The 17,188-nt window shown below is 46.8% G+C and overlaps 1 protein-coding gene across 18 annotated transcripts in view; it reads left to right on the top strand.

Moving 5' to 3' along the window:
- KIAA1217 (KIAA1217 ortholog) overlaps window positions 1–17,188 on the top strand; it is a 398,770-nt gene that overhangs the window by 243,056 nt on the left and 138,526 nt on the right. For all 18 annotated transcript variants that reach the window (XM_040451215.1, XM_040451216.1, XM_040451217.1 and 15 more), the window contains one exon: window positions 11,758–11,956. In XM_040451215.1, coding sequence (XP_040307149.1) covers window positions 11,758–11,956 — 199 coding nt within the window. The remainder of the gene's footprint in view (window positions 1–11,757; window positions 11,957–17,188) is intronic.

Here is a 17,188-nt window from a genome sequence, read left to right as displayed (position 1 = left end):
TCCATCCCCATAACAGACAGGGTGCCCGAGGAAACGGCGTGTTCCTCGCCTGGCCTTTTCACGTGTATCAACTCCTTCAAGAGGAAAACACAACACTAAAGAGAACTAACTGCAGGAGTGTGTGTCTGAAAGGGGGGGAGGGGGGTCTGAGTTAACGAGATCCAGATTTGGAACTCGCTGATGGTATAACTTTGTAACCCCATGGAAGAATGCTAAAGACAGAGGGAGGCAAGCTAGGCCTTATCTTCTTTCCAAAGTCTTTGTCTCATTGCGGCTTGGGAGGGAAGTCGGAGAACAGCCGGTTCAAGGTGCTGTTTCAGAAGCGAGGCCTGTGTCCTATTACAGGTAGGACACCAGGCGGGCAGGTGGCGGGTTGGCATCTAATCCTGAAAGTGGGAGAGGCCGCCCTGCAATCTGACCTGGGGAGGGGCCCAGGGCGCATCTGCTCCTTTAGGCACAAGCCTCGCAAAGGGAAAAAATGAGAATCATATCACCTACATACTACGAAGGGGTTGAAACATAGAAAATATTCAACAGACTGTAAAAAAGAAAAATTGCTAAAGTTCCCAATTTACCTGGAGTCAAATTTTAAGAGCTCTTGGGGCGCCTGGGTGGCTCAGTCGGTTAAGCATCCGGCTTCGGCTCAGGTCATGATCTCACGGGCTGTGGGTTCGAGCCCCGCGTCGGGCTCTGTGCTGACAGTTCAGAGCCTGGAGCCTGTTTCAGATTCTATGTCTCCCTCTTCCTCTGATCCTCCCCTGTTCATGCTCTCTCTCTCTCTCTCTCTCTCTCTCTGAAAAATAAATAAATGTTAAAAACAAATTTTTTTTTTAATTTTAAGAGCCCTAAAGTTAAGTTATAGTAATGGAGGCAGAACTGCAGATGGGAGGGGGGAGAAAAAGAACTACGGATGCAAGAATCTTGTCTCCTTAAAAGGTAAAGTGCATTATCTGCATGTCCAAAAACTAACGGATGGCTTTTGGCTCTTCTTTCTTAGCTGTAATCTTTTTTGGACGTGGACGTCCACCCAATTCTGGATTCCTGCAGAATTTTGCATGGCATGAAAATGAAAATGTGTCTTCTTTGTTCCTGTGTTTTCCCCATGCATTTGCGTCCTCATGTCAGGGGCCATTTTAAGGATGAGTCCTTTTACGTGGAATCTAATCGTAAGGATTACACATGAGAAGACAGGCGTGGGTTTGAGTATCTTCAGGTCACCATAGACAAGAATCTTTCTGGCTTCTAAATGTTTTGTGAGACAGTCTTCCCTTCCCCTGATCTGCTCTTTAAAAATATCATGCTTAGGGGTGCCTGGGTGGCTCAGTCGGTTAAGTGTCCGACGTTGGCTCAGGTCTGATCTCACAGTTCACAGGTTCCAGCCCCGCATCAGGCTCTGTGCTGACAGCTCAGAGCCTGGAGCCTGCTTCGGATTCTGTGTCCCCCCACTCTCTCTCTACCCCTCTCCCGCTCACACTCTGTCTCTCTCCCAAAAATAAACATTAAAATCTTGTAAAAATATCATGCTCATTCTGTAAATCTCTGATTTGCAGAAGGAATTTATTCTCATTTGGGACAAATAAGGAGGAAAGTATGTTACTCAGAATACTACCCTATAGAGAAAACCAATGCTAATATTTGGAGGTATTGCTTCCATTTCTGAAGTTATAGTTGAAAAAAAAAATCCTTCAAAGACCCTGATGATGACTGTGTAATATTCCATTGTTTGGTTCCATGATACTTTTGTTAGTCAGCCTTCTATGTTACTCTAGGTTTATTTATTCTATTATAGATGTAACATATACAGATTCACTCCCTGACCCACTAGTACAGAAAGTATCACCTTTCTACTTTTTGCAAATCAAACTCATCTGGTGTGACTTCAGCAATTATTGAGAAATGTATTCTTATCACTTGGGGTCATAAATCAATCCTAAGGAATGCATCTAGTCCCATCAAACTGGGTAAGCTTGGAACCGGTTTCAAACACTGTAAGCATGCCCTACATCCGTCTTCCCCAGTGGGGACACTCCTTGTAAATGGAATCCAGGTCTTCATAATTTGAAGAACACCATGGCAGCCACCACCACCACCACCACCACCAATAAAACTAGCATGCTCCAGCTGGTCCTGGATAGTCATTCATCCCCCCTTTTCCTGCCCAATTGGCAACCTTCCTCCTCACCCAGTGGAGGGTGGGAGGACACCACCATATTTATTTTCCAAATGCCTTCACCTCCTAAGTTCAATCTAGGGAGAAGGTCTTCCTGTTGGCCTCTGTAGCATAAAGACAATGTTAATAAACCTTCCAAAGGGAAGACCTTAGAACGCAAAGGCTTGGCAATTTTTTCAGGAAATAAGCAACAGGAGTAGATGTTCCATAATTTTTTTGCTTGTTTGTTGCTGACAACTGAGAGGACAAGAGAATTAATACCTCAAAAGATTCATGTGACACCGAAATAACGTGAAAGAGAGGATCTGTGTAGTGTGGTGCCTCTATAAAGAATGAGGAAGCATCCTTTTCGGCACCGGCTGTCCTTGTCATTGGTTTCTCAACATCTGTAGAGGGGGCTTTGCAGGGGGAGAGGTGGGTGGCAGAGGGGTCCCGCGTGGCTCACGTGGCTCAGTGCCGTGCCTGCCTCCCTGTGTGGATGCCTGTGGCCGGCTCTAGACAGGGAGGCAATGGCCAGTGACTACTTGGCGTCACTGCCCTTTTCATCTTTCTGATCTGATAACGAAGTAACACACACACGGCGAAGGAAAATGTGGAGACGAAAGACACAGTTGTGCTTTGCCCAACTGCTGAGTCGTCTGATTTTACTCCAGACCAAACATCTTTGTGTTTTCACAGGTGAAAATCATGAAAAATGTCTGGGTACCCTTTTGGTGGAAAGAGGGGGGAAGGGGTTGAAATATTACCCTTGAAGAAACAGGGCATAAGCTGAGTTTATCAGGGGTAACTCATCAAAATAAATCCCAGAGAAAACGCGTCCCCTCGGTCCAAGCTGAGGACGGGAAATACTGATGTTCAGAGCTAAACTTCACGCAGAAGGGACTTCTAAGAATCTCAGGTGTGCACGGTTGCAAGTTGGCGTCAAAGGGGGGCTTGTGCAGATATGCCCTTCCGGTCGCAAGGCCCAGAAGTTCCTGGTTGACTGGAAAGCTGGCACGTGTCCCCGAGCAGCTCTCATGGTGCGCGGATATGCACTAAACAGTCAGTTGTGTGTGTTTACACCGACAGCAGGACCCTTTAGTGCTTGCACTCACGTTTTCTATTAAAAATAAAAGCTGGGGCGCCTGGGTGGCGCAGTCGGTTAAGCGTCCCACTTCAGCCAGGTCACGATCTCGCGGTCCGTGAGTTTGAGCCCCGCGTCGGGCTCTGGGCTGATGGCTCAGAGCCTGGAGCCTGTTTCAGATTCTGTGTCTCCCTCTCTCTGCCCCTCCCCCGTTCATGCTCTGTCTCTCTGTGTCCCAAAAATAAATAAAAACGTGGAAAAAAATTAAAAAAAAAAATAAAAGCTGATTTCTTCTCCTCTAAGTCTTTGGCACCAGACCCACCCAAAACTTTCATAATTGCTATAAAACCAAGCACTTCTGTCTTACGTGTGTATTATAGTTCTCACGTCCACCTGACATGGTCTAGAACTGTGGATGTCCTCTGTCTATTCCCCAGCCTGGCCATCAGCAGAAGAATGGCCCTTGAGGAGACAGCGGCTTGGGTTTTGTTTTCCTGGCCCTCAGCCGCAGAAGTTGTGGGAAGTAGCCAAAGAGCCTTGCGGAGACCAGGGCCTGCTGCTTCCAACGCGCGCCTGGCTGTGGGTCCCAGGTTTACCTGACGGCGGCAGCCGGGCCACCCGAAGGGAGCTCATGTCGGTCGATGCAGATACAGCCATCTGGGGTGGGTTTCCGTAAGGATGGAGGCAGGATGGAAGCCAGGTGTCCTCGGCGAGCTCTTGCCGTTCTTCCCATCCCCGGTTCCAAGCCCAGCAGATGCCTTAGAATTTGGAAACAAGGAGGGGCTCCCGGCTGGTTCAGTCATTGGAGCATGTGACTCTTGATCTCGGGGTCATGGGTTTGGGCCTCCCCATTGGATGTAGATATTAAATAAAAGAATTCGGGGGGGCACCTAGGTGGCACAGTTAAATGTCTGACTTTTGATCTCGGCTCAGGTTATGATCTCACAGTTTGTAAGCTCGAGCCCTGCATCCCCGCTTAGGATTCTGTTTGTCCTTCTCTCTGCCCCTCTCCCTCTCCCTCTTGTTCTCTCTCTCTTTCTCTCTCTCTCTCTCTCTCTGAAAATAAATAAATACACTTATTAAAAATTTTTTAAAAGTAAAGTCATTTGTAAACAAGGAGAGGCAAAGAAGGAAGGCAAGTGATTGTGCTATGGTTTGTAGAAAGGACTCTGTGAGTAGAGAAACTTAAACTTTCCTTAGCGACAGCTCATTAATTCTCCGGAAGCCAGAGGAACATGGAGCGGGACAAGAGAGAAAACGAAAGTCTGGGGATGATCCATTGTTGTTAACTTCTTTTTTTTTTTTTTTTTTCAACTTTTTTAAATTTATTTTTGGGACAGAGAGAGACAGAGCATGAACGAGGGAGGGGCAGAGAGAGAGGGAGACACAGAATCGGAAACAGGCTCCAGACTCCGAGCCATCAGCCCAGAGCCCGATGCGGGGCTCGAACTCACGGACCGCGAGATCGTGACCTGGCTGAAGTCGGATGCTTAACCGACTGCGCCACCCAGGCGCCCCCATTGTTGTTAACTTCTAATAGTTTGCACCTTGAATCTTTCACGAGAGTACTTAACAGCCAGAAAGTTCTCTTCAACTCAAGTCAGAATTTTAACTAGGTTTGAGTCAAAAGCTCCCCGAGTACAAGAATTAAAGAGATTAAAGTGTCTGAATGTCGTGATCAAATTAACCAAGTCAGTTAATGAGTCCTGCTGATCCTCGAACAATGCAGGGGTTGGGGAGCCGACCCCCCACACAGTCAAATCCGTGTGTATAACTTCTGACTCCCCCAGAACAACCACTAATAGCTTACTATTGACTGGACACCTTGCCGATAACGTAAACAGTCAGTGAACCCATATTTTGTATATTATATGTGTTATATACTGTAATCTTACAATATAGTAAGCCGGAGAAAAGAAAATGGTACTGAGGACATCGTAAAGAAAAGAAAATATACTTACAGTATGTACTGTATTTATCCAAAAAATCCAGGTATGAGTGGAGTTGCACAGTTGAAACCTATTTTATCCAAAGTCAACTCTATTAGCATAATGAATTATTCCAGATACGTTTGAAATGTCATATTTCTGAATTCTCTGTGGAAACTGGGCACTAATTAGGATGATGCAAAACTTCAGGAAGGCAACGTTGAGTTTTGTTTTCAAAATATGACATAATTTGAAGTGACGTGAGTCACCTGGCTAACCAGACACCTCACCGCTCCTGAAGGTGAACATATTATATAAAGCTACATTTGCAGGTTTCCTTTTCTGGATCTCGGCATTTCAACTTTGACTTCGAGGGGTCCGAAAAATGGGAATGGAAACCCATCATCAAAGCCTCTAGCTTAAACTTGCCTTTCTCTTTGGCTTTGGTCTCCAAATACAACAGCAGTGCGAAGAATAAGAATAAATTTGATCTCCTCGTACAGCATAATGCTCCTGGTGAACATTTCAGCAAATATTTGTTCATGATGATAAAGTGCAAGTGTGGCAGTCTTTTAAAAATTAATGCTGTGCAACCATGTTGCATGCACTTGGGGAGGAACGTGTGGAAACCTAAATCTTAGTGCTAGCTAAGCCGCACATTTCTATCAAGCAAGTGCAATCAGGTAAATAATTTGAAGGAAATCTTAGTAAATGAAAGTCTGAGTGACATGGTTTTTGCTTCTTTGTGTAGTGTGTATGACTAAGGTAGGAAATTTTAAGTGTGTGTGTGTGTGTGTGTGTGTGTGTGTATGTTTTTGAGAGAGAGAGAGAGTGAGTGAGAGAGAGCATGAGCGGGGCAGGGGCAGAGAGAGAGGGAGACACAGAATCCGAAGCAGGCTCCAGCTCTGAGCCATCAGCACAGAGACCAATGCGGGGCTCGAACTCAGGAACCAGGAAGATCATGACCTGAGCCGAAGTCAGATGCTTAACCGACTGAGCCACCCAGGCACCCCTAAGTTACGAGATTTTACTCCTGAAAGGACTCACTACCAACTAGTTCAGCCTCTGGTCTTACAGATGAGAAACTATGACTTAGGCTAAATACCACCCACTTTTTGGTAGAAGCTGAAGTGGAGCCAGCATCTCCAGACTCCTGGTTAAATGACTTTACCACTGACCACCAGCTCTGGAATCTTACAGACATGGTCCCAGTTGCTTCACTTGCTAGAATTTCAGGCAAGTTGTGTAAATGATTTGTTTTCTCAGCGGTAACCAGTATCATGAAGCAGCGAGGGTTTAATGAGATTACCGTGTGTCGATCACAGTGAAGCAGGCATCAGTTTGTTAGTCCCTGCTCGCTCCCGTCACCGTTTTCTAGAGGACCATTCTGTGCCTGTTGCAGATGAAGCAAAGGGGGGATCTGCGTGAAGCCTGTCACCCCAGCATCTCTTGGTGACAGAAAGTCCTCTTTGAAGAAGGGAAGACTAGAAAGGCTAAATGGAGTTCAGGTGGCCAGGTTTACACAAACCATCCCTTTGTGCATGACTCCAAAGGACTTCCCATTTGGGTTTGTACGTTTGAGGTCAGTTGGTGATTTGAGGTAAACGTTTAGAAGGCGGTGATGGAAACAGAGGGGAGGATGGTTGGTATCATGGGTCTCCATGAAGCAGGGAGGGAAATGCAGCCTTCCAAACCCTTGAGTCCTGCTCATATGGCTCACATAACATTTCTACCATCCACTGCTCCACGCGTCTTCCCCAGTGAGGGTCAGCTCTCGCTCAGGAGCTTAGGGCAGAGACTCCAAATGCCAAGCTGTAAACGATGCCTGATGGAGACTTCGCCTGAGCCAAATGGGAATAACTCCCAACGTAAAGACTTCTTTATCAGGCCAAATCTGAAAGCGTGTGAGCATCCTGCCCCCCCTTTTTTGTTATTGAACCTCTCCTTTCTTGTGTAATAATAATAGCATACGCAGTGAAAATTTCAATAAGACATATTTGGGTGCCCTTGCAAAATAACATCTTAGTAACCCTGCATCATGCTTTTTAAAGAGATTTTTTAAAAAGAGTTTTTAAAGAGAGTTAGCTCTATGAACTACAAAATAATGGGAGCCAAACTCTGAAGAGTTTAGCTTTCTCCGTGTCTTACTGCTAATATTGGAAACACGCTAGCATCGTTAACAGCCCAGGCAGGGGAGCTGTTAGAATTGGTCTTTGTCAAGTGATGGCTTGTTGCAAGGCACAAAGTCATCTCAAACTAGTTTAAGAACCAAAATGGAAATAATTGGAAGGAATTCATGGGAAAGGCCCCCCACAATGTGCTGGAATCAGAAACCGAGATGCCCAGTGGCCCAGATAGATGCTGTCTGTCTTTCAGGTCATGAACATCTCTTGTCTGTTTTCTTGAACAGATCTGCCTCATCCTTTCTCTGCACTCTCCCTGTTTCACATTCCCTGTCAATTTCAGCCATGAGTTCATATGGCCTCACATTTCAAATTCTCATGAGGCACTAATGAAATAGCTCCTGTGTCCCAGGTCTCCATGTTTAAGGGAGAGAATATGATTGCTCCAGCCCAAGTCAGGTGGCTACTACTTGGTCCAATCAGCTGAGACTGGCGGGGAATGGGTGACTCTACACTTAATTCCTCATGCCAGTACATGCTTGAGAGTGAAAGGGCATTTCTACTAATAATCACACTGGGACAACAGGCAAAAGCAGGACTGTCCCCGGGTAGCTGCAATGTCTGTCCATCCTAAGTATGGGACATGGGGCTTCAGGTGCTTATCCACGTGGGCAGGGAAGAATTCCTCAGAGAACAGGGACATTGTTTGGGGGCAGGAACTCTTTCAAAGATTGCTGAGCATCAAGTCAAATAATAAAAGTGAAACTTCTCCATGTGTTCAGTGTTACCAAAGAGGTTAGCAGGAGGCAAAATCCTGCCCCGGGGTTGCCTAGGGAAGGATACAGCTTGGGACTGCACTGCTTTGGACGATGTATCTGTTGGTTCAGTTGAGACAGCAGAGTGACATCATGCCTCAGCGTGTGCCCAGGGGAACAAGTCCCTTGAGGGGCCAGCACTTGTCCCACCTTCTGCTGTGTGTCCCCGAGTGCCTAAAGACCTGAGGACACGGGTGCAGGTGCGTGACTCCACTCAGGGTGTCTCTTAGCATGTTCACCCACGTTCTTCCTCCTCTCCTGACCCACCCTTCGGTGTCAACAGCTACTCCCCCAAACCCTTTCTGCACTCACAGTTAGTTCTTCTTGCCCAGCTGTTATGTATATATTATCCTTGGCCCCGAAATATCCCTTAAATGCCTTATGATCTCAAGAACCAGAAAGCAGTGCTTCTAACCCCAGGAGCCTAGCCCTGTGTTGCATACAGAGACCCTGTTCCGAATGGTTTTTGACTTTTCTTTTTCCGTATATCCAATCACAGAGTATCTGACACTAGTTAGTGTCAGCAATTTCCATTGTCTTTTCCCTGCACTAAATGATGTCTCAGCAGCGAGCTGGCATCTGGGAGGGGGTACCCTGTGAGGAGATTGCTAATATGCAGTGATAGTTTGCAGTGGGAAAATGAATGGCACAGAAAAAAGAGAGGAAATTTATATTTGGAACTAAGTAGCTGTGTACAGGAAGTTAAAAAAAAAATATTACCCCTTATATTTCTATTTTTATGCACACTACCACCACGATGACCCTGTGCAAGAAATAGAAATTTGATTCTGATTTTCTTCGAGGATTATTCCTTTTTGCAATGGAAAATGACAACTCATCAACTGGACCATAGGTGCCGTGGGTTGCAGAGATGACCACACGGCAGAGGTCGTCGACGCGGCCATGTTGCTTCAAGTAATATTATTTCTTGGCTATTTTGCTAAGTGTAGTCTTTCTTTTTTTTTTTTTTTTTTTTTTTTTTAAGCCATAGTGAGGACATCTTACCTTGGTATTCTGCTGAGTGTAGCAGCCAGGTAACTACTTCTTTGGAGACCCTACGAATGTATCTAGACCTTAGTGAGCCACACAGTGATTTAAGGAAGATTTTTCTAGTCCAGTAATATTCTCACAGGGTGCCAAAGCCAGATCCCAATCTTTATTACAGAAGCAGACTTTATGGAAAATAAATCTGGGAATAAACCACTTTGGGGGCTTGCGCACAAGAATTAACCCAACGAGACAATTTCACTGTTTAATGGCTGTCCTTTCTGGCAAGTTATCTGCGCTGAGAGTTTCCTGTGGAACACCCAGGTTGATCCTCTCCCGGAAGCCACATTCCACACCTCAGGGAGTGTGCTGATCTTCCCGTTTCCAGTTTTCCTCTGTGGAAAGGTCCTGAGAGGTGTAGCAAGGAGCGAGCGTGTAGATACTGCAAGAGTGCCCCTGCCAAGCGGGGTCTCCTTGTACTTTTAGCAAGAAAGAGGGGAAAGAAACTGATCGTTCTACCCTCACAGGGTTCCCTGGTGTATCTGGCTAGATAATTTTCACCGTACCTTGTTCCAAAAATCACTAAGAGTTTCAAGACAGCCACAGCAGAACAATAAGCCAAGCATGGAACCCTATTAAGTGTGGGGCCCTGTGTGGGGCATAGGGTGTCCACCCACGAAGTTGCTCCTGCCTAGAGAGTTAAGTGTCTCGGTGCTCAACTTCAAAACACAGTGGCAGCCTTGGGAAGTCTTAAAGGAAATTCAAGAATGCAAGTAAACCCCAAAACTAGCTGCTGTGGACTGCCTGTAGCCTGCCACCAGCCCCTCAGCACCTTTGGTATCTTAGTAAGAGAAAACTCACCTGCCTGATTAATTCTGATCGGTTTGCCTTCCAGAAGGTGCCTGGAATCATGCGATGCTGGTCACGATGGGCAGTGCGAGAGGGGAAAGCGGACGTGCATTTATTCAGCCTAATCCCCTACTTTTGCTGACTCCCTTTCTCTGACCTTCCACAGTATAATCTCTGACCTCCACACAATAGCTCCAGTGATCTTCAAAAAAAATGTATCTGATCCTGGCCCCCTGGCCTCTTGGCCTGCCTAAAATTCCTCTGTGGAGTTCTGGTATCTTAGAATCCGAATGAGCACCCTCACCTTGACTCTGAGGCTCTGTGATCTGATCTCTGCTGGACACCTGCCCCAGCAAGCCTCCAGGGCTTGTCACCTCCTTCTGCGTCGGGGACTTTGGACTTGCCGTCCCCTCCACTTGGAATGCCTCTCCTTCTCTTTATCCCTACCCTCCGGTTTACCCCCTCCTCCCAGCTTACCTCTTTCCTCTCTCTTTTTTTGTTTTAATGTTTATTTTTGACACAGAGAGAGCACAAGCGGGGGAGGGGCAAGAGAGAGAGAGAGAGAAACACAGAATCTGAAACAGGCTCCAGGCTCTGAGCTATCAGCACAGAACCTGACACGGGGCTCGAACCCACGGACTGTGAGATTATGACCTGAGCTGAAGTCGGACGCTTAACCGACTGAGTCACCCAGGCGCCCCACAGCTTCCCTCTGTTTTGAGAACACAGTTTCCGTGTCTGATTCTCCACTCAAGCACCCCACCCCCACCAGTCGGAGTTAGCAGAGTCTCACTGCACCTTGAATTCGCCTTCGGTGCTGGTCCCCTGACTAGACTGTAAACACCATGAGGGCAGGGGCATGTGGGTTTTGTGCATCATTCTGGCCCAGTACCGAGCACAGTGCCTGGAGCATGGTGGGTACTCGATATATGTCTGTTGAAAAGGTGACTGGATGTACCACATAGTTCATAGCTGACACTTGGTTACACACTGTCTTGTGTTACCTTGTGCCCTTCACTAATTGTACCAGTCAGTTCTCGAACGTTTTGACCCTAGGCAACATGTTGTCTCTTCTTTTCTGCATCTCCCACAATGCTCAGCCAGTAGTCCATGTTCAAGGAATGTTATTGACTAATAGGGTGTGGGCATTTTCCACATTAAATTTCCTGCATTGTGGTATAGATAACTAAAAATGCAATTATGTGTCGAGTGTGTGTGTAAGTTGTTATAAACACTTCCTGCTGATTAGCAAGGTGAGTAATAACCAAAGGTAGACACAATCTTACCTATGGGATTTGGGCCTCAAAAGAAGAAATTCAACTGTGATATACATATCTCCCTCACAATCTGAGTGTACTGATTTTGGAAACAGTCTTGCTGTAAGACTTTGAAGGACTGGCTGTGGTCGGTTTACTGTGGGGTGAGTGCATCATCCATTGAGGCGTATTTAAACACGCACGATCCCATCTGTTGTCATAACAACTCTTAGAATTTGGCCAAAGGAATTGATTTGCTATCATTCTTTCCCATGATGTGACTTGCCTGCAGCTCCTTGCCCAAGGTGGCATTTGTACAGATGAGCAGTGATAAAAATCTTAATGGGATACTTGGGGGCAGTTGTTTTTTTTTTTTTTTTCCAGTAACTTTCACAACTGGTACTTTGACCCACCGGGTTTTCAGTTTTCCGTGTCCAGTCTTCTGATGGAGTTTTTTCCCTACCACACTGTTTGCCAGGATCGGCAGACCTTGATGGCATTGCAAATATTTTCAGCATAATTAATAGTCATTTATTTTCCTACTTTCTCTCAACTGCCTTTTGCAGACAAGAAGCCCCAAACTGTCTCACAGTCCTCAACCTCCCAATCTGGGCGACCCTGTCGAGCATTTATCAGAGACGTCTGGTGATTCTTTGGAAGCCATGTCTGAGGGAGAAGTTCCAAGTCCTTTTTCCAGAGGCAGCCGAACTCGAGCGAGTCTCCCGGTGGTGAGGTCAACCAACCAGACGAAAGAAAGATCTCTGGGTAAGCCTCGGTGGGCGGGCAGTTTCTGATGCCTTTTGATTACTGCACGTATGTATTTTTATGCTTCTGAGCACACATCCTTGCATCCGGATATTAATTAGATCTTGTTTTGTCATAACACAAGTCCTAGGGAACTTCACTACTTTTGCATCAAGCTGAAGAAACAGCACGTCCAAACTCGGGCTAGGCCCCGTGACTGTCAGTGACAGCCGTAAACACAGGGCCGTTTCTCCCACCAGCACAGGGGGCGTGTGTTTGGTATCGCTTTTCCTTTCAACAAGCTTTTAGGGAAAGCAGAAGGATTCTATTGTTCTGCCTTTACCAACGATCGTTTGCTTTTTTAGACTGGACATTCACTTTCTATCTTGCTTTGCTTTAGAAGAAGTTTTGGGCCCTTTAACAAAATGTACAGGCCGTAAGGATTTAGACCTCTCTGCCCAGTTCATAAGCTTAACCTGCCATTTTAAGGTTCCGGGTCAGTACTTGTTTTTGTAGATAGATGAGGGCATGGGGTAAGAGCGGACAGGGACAGAATCAACCCACAAACGGCTTCAGGGCTGGACCTTGCAGAAAATAGCTAAATTATGCCGCATAAAACCTAGCAGATGCCTTGCGTGAAGGAGAAAAGAGCAGAAAGCTGTGAGGAGGAATCTCGATTTTGTTCCCTTGGTTGCAGAGGATGAGAAAACTGGTTTCAGACATTGTGCTGGCTGTCCTTTAAAAGAAACCAAACTATTATTATTTGCATTATCAATGCTACTTTTTTACAGTAAATTGTGTATAGTTCCTCTTAGGTTAATAATGCAGGTTTTTTTTTTTTTTTCAAATTATATTTGTAATTTTACAAATTAGAGAAGAAAATTACAAAACATCTGTTTCTATCTTTTCTTGGTTTGTTTTTTGTTTTTTGAGGTCCCATAGTTAGACAGCAGAAACAGGCCTCCGTTTCCTATCAACCTCACATACAGGTGAAGGAATGGGCCACATAGGGGGACCCTGGGCCCGGACAGTGTCCCGACGACACAGGCTTCCACACCAGCACGCGGCTGGGGTGCTCCAATCTGGATGACAGCGCTCCATGCTTTACCCCCACCGAGTTTGTGCCCATCGGGGAGGGGGGAATTTCTCTTTTGTGCTTTGCAGGAAATGAGTGAGGTTCAGGTCTCTGTAAAGATAGCCTGTGCTTTGCAAAATAAAGTGAAGATAAGAAATGCCTGTGTGCCTTCCTCCGCACCTGGGGAACACTGAGCCTGCTGGACAGTGCATCCTTTGTCTGGCTGGCAGGACTTTCCTCCAGCATCCAGGCACAGCTGGGAGTGCAGGTAGATCCTGGCGGTGTTCAGGAAGCAAGTGGGGGCAGAGAAGCTGCCGGGACCAGGAGCTGCCTTGCCCTACGAACGGCTGAGGGTGGCTGGTGTTTTCTCGTGAGGTGGCCGTGCTTCTCTGCAAGGGGCTCGGTTTTCCTGAGCACACCTTGCTCTGAGGTTCTGGCGAGTGCAGAGTCACGGCAGATTAAAAAATGTATCCAAGGTGTTTATTCTTCCAGCTCCGCAAGGCACTTTTTGGCCTGTGAACTTTACAACTCTCGGGCAGAAACAAAGGAATACAGTGAGCAGAGAGGAGAGCAATGAGAAGTTGGCCCAAGCAAGCAAGGGGAGCCACGGTTCCAGAAAGGAGGCTGGCGCAAGGCCAGAGGCGTTGGCTCTGCCCTTGGCCGCCTCTTGGTGGCCAATTTGGGAATGTCCTCCTAGCCGCACCTGGCCTCGTGGCGTCATTCAGTTGAGCCGGGATGGGAAATAAACAGGAAAGTGTGAGTCAGGGAGAGTCTAAACACAATCTCCCTGCCGGGGGCCTTGCTCAGCCTTGTGTTCGGGAAAATCCCTAGTGTGCCTGGCTTTATTTAATATGCACACACAGGCTCCGGGAAGAGCGGGTCCTCCAGAGAGCCCAGGACCAGGAGCAGTGGGTGGCCTCCAGCACTTGGTGGCAGAGGAACGTGGTGATGACTCCACGGATGGGGGACCCAGCCGCAGCCTCCGGCAGACCCAGCGCCGGTGCCATTTGGAAGCCCCGGTTAACTTTGGGGATCTGTGCACTGTCACTTTACATGCCTCTGCAGAATTTTCAGATCTCTCCCGGAGCCCTGGCGATCCTGTCTTTATTTAAAATTGTCATAGTTTGTCCATAATGGATTTTTGCACTGATTTTGGTTTTTAAAAATTTCACGTGAAAATATGTTTATCCTGATTGCTGACTTTGGGGAGGCCCCTTAAATTTTGCACCCAAGGATAGTGCTTCTCTCTCCTCACCCGAGGGGCTGCACCATGTGCACCTCCAGGACCTGTCTGTGGAGGCCAAGCTTCTGCACCTGGACAAGGAATCACTGGAGAGGAGGCTTCCCCCAGCTCAGGCAGCACCAGGAAGAGACCTGGGCTCCTTGAGAGTGGGGGCCAGGAGCACGCAGAATCCTCAAACCACTCTCGCTCCCTGGAGGGCACGAAACCTGCTCTCACTTCAGGCAGCCTGTGTCTGGAGATAAACTTGCCTGCCTAATCATTTTTCCACCCAACTAATTCCCTCTTTCCATTACTTTAGCATATTCAAGGGATGAGAGGAGCCCAGGGGGGGCTGGGCACGGTGCTTGGTGGACATCGTGTGTCACAGAGGCTTTCAGAAGGCGTGGAGGAGAGACAAGGGGCGGGGAGAGCACGAGGCGTTGTTCAGCACAGGGAAGTTAGATATGCTGGTGTCTGCATAGCACTCTCCCTTCACGCAGGATGCGGGCTTCCCATCGGGGAGGGGACTCTGGGACTGCAGGCACGGCCCGATGACAGCAAAACCCACGAGCCCTTTCCCATGCTGAAGGCAAAGGTGGCCATTCTTGGAGATCTACAAAGCAGAGAGGTACATAGAGACATCTGCTCAGGGTCTCGGATCCATAACATGGTCGGGTTGCAACGATGGGCCAACTCTGTAGGTTCACTTCCCTGCCGCGCTCTACCCATCCAGAGCCCGGATGCACTCTTTCTCCATGGAACTCATGCCATTTCCCCTTCCCTCTCTCTTCAGTGAAAATAGAGAAGATGAGGAGAAAGGAAGTCCACAAAATAAAGTAAAAACCGCTCTGCCGTCGAGTTTTGGTTTTAGCAATAATTTCCGTGAAAAAATGTCCCGCTGATACTAGGTCTGGGCCTTAACGACGGAGCCATTTGCTTTTAATCATTGCTGTCTTATAAATGCCTGTCTGGAATGCGACCATGGGCAGGGGCTGATGTCTAGAGGCTCCACAGTCGGCTTTGGGGAAAGGGTAGCCACAAGATGTTCCCACCCTTCTGTGTGCCCTCAGGAATTTGAAAATAAAACTCCCGTGAAAATAAGAACAGCAGCAGCAACTTCCTCCTCGCTGCAGCCAGATGCCTTTGTTGACCATATTCTGAACGGTTAGCTGTGGAAAAGAGAGCTCCCATGCCAAGCCGGCAGCCAGAGGCATTGCCACTTCTGTAACAAACTGCCTTTTAAAGACTCAGCCTCGACAAACAAGAATGATTTTAAACGACTCGGGAGGATTTTAGACTAATTGAGGGAGAATTTTCTCAGCGCATGTGAATTCCTGAGCATCTCTGTGTCTGTTCTTTTATTCCAGAATGGTAACGGCGAGGGTGATCATTCTCTGAGAGTGATTTGAGGGGGGGACAAAGGGTTCATGGTTGCCGGAATCTCTGTTCCTGTGCACAAGAATGGGTAGGATGTTAGAGCAAAGGGTTGAGGAAACCGCCCCCGTCTACAAAGTGGAAAGCCAAGAAGGGTTGGGGCAGAGACTATAAGACTCATATTTGAGCACTTTACTGTTTCAGCATGAAGGCTTAGCCTGTGGATAGTTAAAATCAATGTCAGACAAATGCAAAGAAGTATTGCTCTACAGAGTAAGTGAAACAGGTATGAAATTTGTTGTCCCGAGCACCAATGATGATGGAGATGTAATGTAAAAACAAAAAATTACAAAGAGAGTTTTGTAGCAAGTCAGTTGGTTCTGGGGCACACTCCTGATCTTTTTAGGGTGCGACCAAAGGAGAGTATTTTCTCTAGCATGGAACTAAGCAGACAGGCATGGGTGGGTATGGTGGCTGGCTGGCATTGTCCACTCCTACCTTCTACTGTGCTGCAATGTAGACTCGTTCTGGAATATCCAGTGCTCTGGGTTCCACCAGTAGGGCCCAAGGCACATATGAAAGCTTTTGGCTTTTCTTTAGGATCATTTGTCATTATCCCAGGGTGTAGTCACTAAAGCTAGTGTTTAGAATCAAAGTGCAAGGCACCCCTTTTTCTGGTACCTAGGGCTCAAGTGTGGCCTGAATCGCTGATGGTATTAACAGCTTTTACTGCTCAAGGCAGCAGGGGCTTTGGAGTCTTAGCCATTCAGGGTGGCAGGAAGCTTCCTCATTGTCAAATGGGTTCTGCGGTGTCCCAGCTCTACAGTGGAAATTCAGTTCAGTGGTTGTGCAAACCATTCAATAAGTCAGTTTCTGCTTAAATTAGTCGGAGCTGGTTCAGGCTCTGCAAGTGAACCCTGACTGATACAAACCCTGATTCCTGTGTTTGCAGGGAAAATGTAGTGCTTCCTGTTGTGTGTTTCAGAAAATATAATTACCAGTAGATACAAACTGATGACTTCTAGAGACTTGGCAGTACACTGAAGAATGACTTGGAGACAGGGTTTTTCAACTGTGTTTCCTACAATTCTAGAGTTCTGTGGAGTTTTCTCTGCCATAAAGATTGTAGTTTTATGTAAGATTTCGTTTGAAAATGAGCTATGCTAAACTGCTAACATGCACACACACACACACACACACACACACACACACACAGAGTAAAAACATTAAATAGACCAGGGGTTTGGGGGAAGGAAAAAAAAGGAAAGAAAGAAATTACGAAGAAATTTCCTCTATACAACAGAAGTCCTTGAATACTTTAATTTGACTATATTGGGTGAGTCAAAAGGATTGCCTCTTACTTTTCTTGCTGCACTTGATGTAATGAATGTCCTGAAAGGTAGTTTTTGTAAACTGAGTCAATCTTTTTTTTTTTTTTAATGTTTATTTATTTTTGAGAGACAGAGATAGAGCACGAGCGGGGGAGGGGTAAAGAGAGAGAAGGAGACACAGAATCCGAAGCAGGCTCCAGGCTCTGAGCTGTCAGCACAGAGCCCGACGCGGAGCTCAAACTCACAGTGAG

This window comes from Herpailurus yagouaroundi, unplaced genomic scaffold, assembly GCF_014898765.1.
Source record: "Herpailurus yagouaroundi ecotype Mexico unplaced genomic scaffold, PumYag 203, whole genome shotgun sequence".
NCBI lineage: Eukaryota > Metazoa > Chordata > Mammalia > Carnivora > Felidae > Herpailurus > Herpailurus yagouaroundi.
This window is presented reverse-complemented; position numbering and strand designations above follow the sequence as displayed.